The following is an 8,868-nucleotide window of genomic DNA, read 5'->3' on the forward strand; positions in this document are numbered from 1 at the left end:
GTGGGGGCCACTGGGGAAAGGGAGATGGGCTGGTGGGGTAGTACATGGGGGGTATTAGAGGAGGGGGATGGGGTGTTGCTGGGGGGGCAGGGATGTGGGGGTAGAATGGGGGGGCTAGAGTGGATTTGGGGGTGGGGGCTTGTGGGGAGGCAGCCTGGGGGGTGTTGCTGGGGGGCAGGGATGTGAGGGTATGGGGGGGCTAGGGTGGATTCGGGGGTAGGGGCCTCGCGGGAGGCAGCCTGGGGGGTGTTGCTGGGGGCAGGGATGTGGGGGTATTGTGGGGTGGAGGGTCTTGGGAGGCAGCCTGGGGGGTGTTTCTGGGGGACAGGGATGTGGGGGAGCTAGGGTGCATTTGCGGGGGTTGTGGGCTCCCATGAGTCAGCATGGGGAGGGCAGGGATGTGGGGGAATTAGGGGTGGATTCGGGGGTGGGAGGCTTGTGGGAGGCACCATGGGGGGTGTTGCTGGGGGCAGGGATGTGGGGGTTTTATGGGGCGGCTAGGGTGCATTTGGGGGTGGGGACTGTTAATTTCACACACAGCCACACCAATGCATCGGTAGCACAAACACAAACGTCCATGTCCTGTCCCCCGTCCCCCCCACCAGCACAGGGCGCATTGTGGGGACCCCGGTATCCGGGGGGGGGCTGAATGCAGCAGTTCCGGCTCCAGGCAGCGGCAGGTGCTGGGTCTTCGGCTCCTCGGGGTCCCCGTCGGGGGGGTTGGATGGTGCAGTGAGGGGAGTCACTGGGGTCCCCAGGAGGATCAATGGGCCGTTGGGGGTGTCAGGGAGGGGCCGTGGCATCACTTGGTGGGCTGTGGGGGGGATCTCAGGGGCTCCCAGGGGCAGGAGAGCAGAAGCAGTGGGAGAGACCAGAGGCAGCAGAGGGGTTTCTGGGGGGCCAGGGGAAGTGTGGGGAACCAGGGATTGGAGGAGGGTTCTGGGGGGGCTGGGACAACGGGGGGGGGTCTCTGGCAGAAGAAGGGAGGTCTCTGAAAAGCAGCAGGGGGGACCAGGGACAGTGGGGGGAGTCTCTAGAGGCTGGGGCAGCAGGGGAGGGTCTCTGGGGGCGCCGGGGGGAAGTAGGGGAGAACCAGGGGCAGCGGGGGGGTCACTCAGAGAAGAGGCTGGTGAAGCTCTGGGGGGGGGTCTGTGGGGGGTCACTCGGAGAAGAAGCTGGTGAACCTCGGGGGGGTCACTCAGAGAAGGGGCTGGCGAAGCTTGGGGGCCCCGGGGGGGGTCACTCAGAGAAGGGGCTGGCGAAGCTCTGGGGGGTCTCTGAGGAGGTCTCAGGGGGGTCTCTGGGGGTCACTCAGAGAAGAGGCTGGCAAAGCTCAGGGGGGCAGGGAGTCTCTGGAGGGGTCTTCAGGGGGTGTCTCTGGGAGTCACTCGGAAAAGAGGCTGCGAAGCTCTGGGGGAGTCTCTGAGGAGGTCTCGGGGGGTCCGGGGAGGTCTCGGGGGGGCCGGGGAGGGTCTCAGGGGGGCCGGGGGGGTCTCGGGGGTCACTCGGAGAAGAGGCTGGCGAAGCTCTGGGGAGTCTCTGAGGAGGTCTCGGGGGGTCCGGGGAGGTCTCGGGGGTCACTCGGAGAAGAGGCTGGCGAAGCTCTGGGGAGTCTCTGAGGAGGTCTCGGGGGGGTCTCGGGGGTCACTCGGAGAAGAGGCTGGCGAAGCTCTGGGGAGTCTCTGAGGAGGTCTCGGGGGGTCCGGGGAGGTCTCAGGGGGGCCGGGGAGGTCTCGGGGGGTCCGGGGACGTCTCAGGGGGCCGGGGAGGTCTCGGGGGGGTCTCGGGGGTCACTCGGAGAAGAGGCTGGCGAAGCTCTGGGGAGTCTCTGAGGAGGTCTCGGGGGGGGTCTCGGGGGTCACTCGGAGAAGAGGCTGGCGAAGCTCTGGCGCAGCGAGCGGAGGGACTCGGCCCGGGCCTCCTCCGGGCTAGCGCTGCCCCGCGCCGGCTCTGCAAGGGGGAAGGAGACCGGTCAGAGACTGGGACTTGCTGCGGGGGGAGGGGGCCGTGGGGGGAGGGAAGGGGGGAGAGAAAGACACGATTAATCCATGCCAGGCACTAGCACAGCAGGGGTGAGTGGGGGGGCCCCCCCCGGGACAGGCACTGACCCCCCCCACCCCCCGGGCGCAGGCCATAAGCGGTGAGGGGGAGACAAGCAGGAGAATGGAGACCCCCCCCCATCCACCCCCCCAACTAGCCCCCAGTCCCCTCCCAGAGCCAAGGCAAGAACACAGGTGTTCGGGCTCCCAGCCCCACCACATCCCCACTAGACCCCCACTCCCCTCCCAGAGCTGGGGAGAGAACCCAGGCGTCCTGGCTCCCAACCACTAGACCCCACTCCCCTCCCAGAGCCGGGGAGAGAACCAGGCGTCCTGGCTCCCAACCCCCCAACCACTAGACCCCACTCCCCTCCCAGAGCCAGGAGAGAACCCAGGAGTCCTGGGGCGGGGGAGGGGGGGTCCCTTACTTCATCTGGGGCTGGGGCACCGGCAGCTCCGGGGTGGGTTTCTGAGCCACTTGGGGTTCCCGTGTGCTGGAGGGGGCCGGCTGCCCCCCTGGGCGCTGGGCCGCGGCTGCTGGGTGGTGGGGGCGCCGGGCGGGGCTGTGGGGGGACCCGCTGGCCAGAGGGCGCCCCCTGGCTGCTCTGCCGGGGCGGTGCTCGCTGCTGGGCCCCTGGGGGGCGCTGCTGGGGAGGCTGCTGAGGCTGGGGAGAGGCCCCCCGGACTTCGGGCTGCGACTGGGGGACTGACCCCCAGCCCCGGGGCTGGGTCCCCGCTGGGGCTGGGGGGCTGGGGGGACTCCCCCGCTGGGCTGGGGGGCTCGGGAGCCTTGTGGGATGCCGGGGCCCAGCTGGCGCTGCTGGGGGGGCCCATGGGGCGCTGCTGGGGGGCGGTGGGGCTGGGCAGGCGCTGCTGCAAGGGGGGGCCGCCAGGCTGGGGGGCCAGGCCGGAGAGCTGCTGCCCCTGTGGGGGGGGGCGCTGCTGAGACGGGGGGCGCTGGGGGTGTGGGGCTGGTGGCTGTGGTCCCCCTGCAAGAGAGAGAGAGAGAAAGACCATTAGTGGGGGGACATGGGGGGGCGCCATGCTCCAGGGGGTTGGTGGGGAGGCTGTGCTGTGGGGCCGGGGGGCTCAGTGGGGTGTGCCATGCTCCAGGGGACAGAAAGGGGGCTCAGTGGGGGGGCTGAGCAGTGGGGGTTGCTGTTCGAGACCCACCCTGCGGGGGGGGGCCGTTGCTGCGCCGTGGGTCCTTGTCTCTGCCCAGCCGGGCTCCCTGCGCCTGTAAGAGAAAGGGGGCATCAGTTGGGGGAGGGGTCGTGCCCGGGGAGTGAGGAGGGGGACGTTGGGTGGGGAGCCTGAACTGCTCAGGAAGTGGGGTCACGAAGTTATGGGGAGTGAGGGGTACCTGGACCTAGCCCCCCCCACACGCCGGGGAGGGGAGTAGGGTGGAGGAATTTTCTTAATTTTTGGTGTGAATACTGTGTTGTGCCTCAGTTTCCCCTGGGCGTTGCACGATGACCCAGGTGGTGGGACAGGGCGTTTGATGCAGAGACTCGTGTGCCCCCCCCCCGGGACGTGGCGCCCAGGGCTGGTGGAGGGCCTGGGGCTTCCCCACAGTGGGGGTGGGGGTTCGGGGCAGGGGGTACCTGGGGAGGCGGTGGGGTTTGGGGGCAGGAGGGTACCCGGGGAGGGGGTGGGGGTTTGGGGGCACGAGGGTACCTGGGCCGGGTCCCCCGCACCAGGGAGGGGGTGGGGGTTCGGGGCAGGGGGCACCTGGGGAGGGGGGGTTCAGGATAGGGGGGTACCTGGGCCAGGCCCCCCCGCACCGGGGAGGGGGTGGGGGTTCGGGCCAGGGGGCACCTGGGGAGGAGGGGTTCAGGGCAGGGGGTACCTGGGCCGGGCCCCCCGCACCAGGGAGGGGGTGGGGGTTCGAGGCAGGGGGGCACCTGGGGAGGGGGGGTTCAGGATAGGGGGGTACCTGGGCCAGGCCCCCCGCACCGGGAGGGGGTGGGGGTTCGGGGCAGGGCCTGCGCCATGCGCCCCAGGACCAGCTGCACAATCTGTTCTTTGTCTTCGTCCTGCTGGTCCCCGATCAGGGGCATGGAGGAGCCGACGACCTGGGAGGGGGAAATGTTGGGGGGGGCGTTAGCAGCAGTGGAACCCAGGTGTCCGGACAGTGGTGGGGGGCGGCTCATCAGCCATCCCCTCGTTGCGGACCCAGGCATCCAGGAGACAGACTCTGACACAGCCACTTGTGGGCTCCCTCCCCCAGGCTGCCCCCCAGCCCCCCCCAGGCTGCCCCCCAGCCCCCCGGCTGCCCCCCAGCCCCCCACAGCGAGGTCACCTCAATGATGTGGTCACGCCCATCCTTGCCGTGCAGGGCTTCCACCGCACAGATGTCCAGCCCCCCGAAAATCTCCGAGCAGGTGTCGACCCACAGCCGGTACCTGGGGGGGTGGGAAGGGGGGGATGAGCAACACCCCCCGACAGAGACCTCACCCCAAATCCTGAGGACCCCCCAATAACCCCCACAGAGAGACCCCCTTCCCCCAAGCCCTCGGGGGCACCCCAAAGACCACCACAGAGAGACCCCCTGCCCCCCAGCCTCCAGGGGACCCCCCAGTGACCCCCAAAGAGAGACCCCCCTGCCCCCAGCCTCTGGGGAGCCCCCTATTATCCCCCATCCCTCACAGAGAGACTTCCCCCCACACACAGAGACAATGCCCCCCCAGACAGACCCCCGGCCTCCCCGCCCTCATGGAGACCCCACCAGGACCCTTACTGCCCCCATCCCCCACACCGACCCCAAAGGTCTCCCCTTCCCTTCCCTGCCCAGTCCTCCTCGTGGGACCCCCCCAAACCCTGCCCCCGCCCCCCCCAGTAGGTGATCAGATCCCTCCCATCCCTGCCGTCCACTGGGGTCTTCACCTTTAAGCCAGGCCCACCGGGGCTACCCCAGCCCAGCCCCCACTAACCCCCTTCAGGCCCGACCCCAGTGACCCTTCCCTTAGTCTCTGCCCCCCCGCCCCCACAGCCTCCTTTAGCCCTGCCCCTTCTCCAGCCCCATGGAGCCCCGCCCCACAAGGGGTCTCTGCCCCCCCCCCAGCAGCCTTCCTTTAGCCCCGCCCCTTCCCCAGCCCCATGGAGCCCTGCCCCCAGGGGTCGCCCCCCCAGCCCCGCACCTGTCAGACATGGCGATTTGCTCCAGCATGGCCGAGCCCGTGTTCGTTTTCCAATTCCCCGAGACCGAGGTTCTCCTGGGCCGAGACGGGGGCATTAGAGGGGGACACCGGGGGTGATGTGGGGTGGGACGGGGGCCCCTAAGGGGGTGCTGCGGGGTGGGACAGGGACATGGTGGGGCAGAGCAGGGTGGGGGCCCCTGAGGGGGTGCTGCAGGGGGGGATGGGTGGGATGGGGTGCCACAGAGCGGGGTGGGAACCCCTAAGGGGATGCTGAGGGGCAGGACAGGGGCACCGGGGGGCAGGGCAGTGGGACGGGGGCGCTGGCGGATGGGGCAGCGGGATGGCGGCGCAGGGGGGCGGGCGCCCTAAGGGGGTGCTGCGGGGTGGGACAGGGACACAGTGGGGCAGGCAGGGTGGGGCCCCTGAGGGGGTGCTGCGGGGTGAGGACAGGGACAACGGTGGGGCAGGGCAGGGTGGGGTCCCCTGAGGGGGCGCCGGGGGGCGGGACGGGGGGGACAACTCACAACACTCACATATAAGCCTTGTAGCTGGTGCCGATTTTCTGCACCCGCAGGTCGTACTTGGCGTCGACGAAGGGCTCGGCCGTGGCGTAGGTCCGGGCCAGGGCCACCACGCTGGCGATGTCCTGGAAGTCGTACTGGTTCTCCACCCTCACCTGGGGGGCGGGCGGGACCCGTCAGCGCCAGCCCCCCTCCCCCCCCCCGGGCCGGGTCACCCCGCGGGGAGGTGCTGAACCTGGCATCTCACACCTAGGGGGCGCCGGGGGGGGCTCCCCCCCGGGCTGCCCCGAGCCGTGGGGCACGTTTGCCCCCCAGGGGCCCTCCAGCCGAGATCAGGCAGCGGCGATGCCTCCACCCCCCAATCAAAGCATCACCCCCAAGACAAACATCTCTGCCCCCCCCCCCAGCCGCGTCCCCTCTGAGGAGGGACTTCCTGTTTTGCCAGGTCAGGCAGGACACGCCCCTAGAGAGCCAAACCCCGCCCCCTGGGGAGGAACTTCCTGCTTTGGCCGCTCAGACTGACCAATGGGGAGAGAGGCGGGAATCTCCCTCATCTGCCCCCCCCACACGTTCTGTTCAGTATTTCCCCCACCCCCATCTCCTCCCTCCTCTAGTTACTTAGGGGGCCAATGCAGGGCCACCGCTGGGGATACCCCACTCAAAGTGGGCGGAGCACAGGGCAAAGGGGGCGGGGCGCTTACCTTGCCCATCCCAGAGTGGGCGTGGCCCATCTTCACCACCACGGGGTACCTGGGGGTCGTCAGCTGGGGAGAGAGAGAGAGAGAGGGGAGGAGGGGAATCAGGGGGTGCCCCTCACTCCCGACCCACAGCCCCCTGGGCTCGGCCCCCCAGCCCTGCCGGTGCCCCTCACTCCCAACCCGCAGCCCCCCCAGCCCGTGAGTGCAGACACCCAGGCGCGGTTTTGGCTGCCCCTCAGCCCGGCCGTCTGTTTCCAATCCGGGCCTGGCTCCCTGCCCGTCTGCCCGTGGCCTGGCACCGCCCCCCTCCCTTCCTGGAATAACGGGCTATAAATGTAAATCCCCCACCCACCGCCGCACCAGACACGGACCCCCCCCCCGGTAGACACCCACCCAGGTCAGCGGGGCCATCACACCTCGGCCCCAAGCCCCCAATTCCCTGGCAATCCCTTTGAGCTGGGATCCGCCCCCCCCCCCCCCGGCCACACACACAGCTCTAACCACCAGACCCCACCCCCCTCCCAGTGCCGGGGAGAGAACCCAGGAGTCCTGGCTCCCAGCCCCCCACTGCTCTGACCACCAGACCCCACTCCCCTCCCAGAGCCAGGGAAAGAACCCAAGAGTCCTGGCTCCCAGCCCCCCCTGCTCTGACCACCAGACCCCACCCCCCTCCGGCTGGGGAGAGAACCCAGGAGTCCTGGCTCCCAGCGCCCCCTCCATCCCAGTAGGCCCCACTCCATGGACATACAGAAACCAGACACTTTGCCCTCAGGCATCACTGAGCCGATTTCGCCCGGCAGGGGTCATAGGTCGGAGACAGAAAATAATTTCTCATGAACTTCAGCAAATTGTTATGAAAGGAAATAACAAAGAGCTGTGTCAGCCGGAGCCAGCCCACCCGGCGCTGAGATGCAGCCAGCTCTGGGGCGGGGCAGGCCGCATATAACGCCGCATGGGGATGGCTCGCCCGGCGCTGAGATGCAGCCAGCTCTGGGGCGGGGCAGCTGGGGAACAGCAACATATAACACCACATGGGGACGCCTCCCCCAGCCGCAGCCACCTCTGGGTTGAGGTGAGCATCTGGTTTAGGGGCTGGGGGGCGGGGTCTGAGACTTGGGGCCGGTCTTCACCCCCTTCCCGGCTCTGATGTGTGTATAAGCACGGTCCAGGTTGTGCAAGGAGTGAGGCTGGGAGGGAATCCTGGGGTCACGGCCCCACTTCCCCAATGGCCCAGGGTGAGTCACCCCCCTCCCCCCCACGCCTGCCTCACTTCCTGCCACCAGCATTGGGAAACCCAGACTTTCTCTGCAAGCACGACCCACATATGCCTCCCCCACCACATACAGCCTGTCCTTGCTAGCCCCAAGCCTGCCCCGATCCCCCAGCCTGGCCCCCAGCCCGCACCCAATCCCCACCACAGCCCGCCCCCTGTTTGTCCCCACTAAGGCCCCCTGACCCCTCCAGCCAGGCCCGAAGCCTGCCCCCCGATTCCCCATACAGCCTGCCCCCCAATTCCCCCCAGCCAGGCCCCCGATCCCCCATACACCCTGCCCCGATTCCCCCCAGCCAGGCCCCTGGGATTGCAAATCACCCTCAGAACCAGCCCCCCACAACCATATGGAGCCTCCCACACACAGCCCCGGCCCCGCTGCTCCAGCCGGGGCGTTGTGGGGAGCAGGACACTGGCTGTCTGTGGGGGGGCTGACCCCATCCTGGCACCCACAGGGCAGGGGTGCCCCTCACTCCTGCCCCGGCTCAGGGCAAGTCACGGAGCCCAGCCAAAGGGGGCAGGTTTAACCAGAACGGGCCGGGCAGAACCTCCAGCACCTTCGAGCCCAGGCCGGGAGAAAAGAACCCAGGAGTCCTGGCTCCCAGCCCCCCCCCGCTCTGAGCTCTCTGTGGCAGGAGGTCACTGAGTCCCCAGGGTGAGTCAGCCCCCAGCTGCCCTGCCCCACCCGCAGTGGGGTTCCAGTGACGCAGATGGTACAAGACCTGTGAGCTCAGCACCTGGGGCAGGGAGAGGGCAGAGGAGCTGCAGGGGGTGTCACCCCATGGGAGGGGGCTGAGAGCCCCCCGCCCACCCCCCGGAGCCCCCTGCCAGCCCCCACAAGCCCCCAACCACCTCCTGCAGCCCAGACCCCCCCCGTCCCCTGCTGAGCACCCTGCCGACCCCCCCAGCCCCTCCCTGCCCCTGCTGATCCCCCTGCTTGCCCCCAGCCAGACCCCGGTTCCCCATAGAGCCTGCCCCATTCCCCCCCCAACCCCGCTCCTCCCCCACTCGCGGCTGGGTTCTCAAGAAACAGCCGCGGCTGCTGACTAATCAGACCCCCCCTCATGGGGGGGGGACGCTGGGGGGAGGGGGGAGCTGGAGCCGCCCCCACCGGGCAAGAGACGTCAGAGAAAGCCCCCCCCCGCTGACATCACCCCTCCCCCCCCGCCCAGCGCGGCCGGCACAGGAAAAGGGGGGGCT

General features: G+C 69.4%; 1 protein-coding gene across 1 annotated transcript in view; it reads right to left on the reverse strand.

Annotated features, from left to right (window-relative positions):
- Positions 1-1,774: 1,774 nt before the first annotated feature.
- SYN1 (synapsin I) overlaps positions 1,775-8,868 on the reverse strand; it is a 10,155-nt gene continuing 3,061 nt past the window's right edge. Inside the window, 11 exon segments of the mRNA XM_074937452.1 lie at positions 1,775-1,966; positions 1,968-1,989; positions 2,468-2,547; positions 2,550-2,987; positions 3,199-3,276; positions 3,803-3,825; positions 3,997-4,114; positions 4,342-4,444; positions 5,180-5,254; positions 5,713-5,855; positions 6,402-6,708. Coding sequence (XP_074793553.1) covers positions 1,859-1,966; positions 1,968-1,989; positions 2,468-2,547; positions 2,550-2,987; positions 3,199-3,276; positions 3,803-3,825; positions 3,997-4,114; positions 4,342-4,444; positions 5,180-5,254; positions 5,713-5,855; positions 6,402-6,708 — 1,495 coding nt within the window. The 3' untranslated portion in view covers positions 1,775-1,858.

The sequence above is a fragment of the Natator depressus genome, chromosome 23 (assembly GCF_965152275.1).
Source record: "Natator depressus isolate rNatDep1 chromosome 23, rNatDep2.hap1, whole genome shotgun sequence".
NCBI lineage: Eukaryota > Metazoa > Chordata > Testudines > Cheloniidae > Natator > Natator depressus.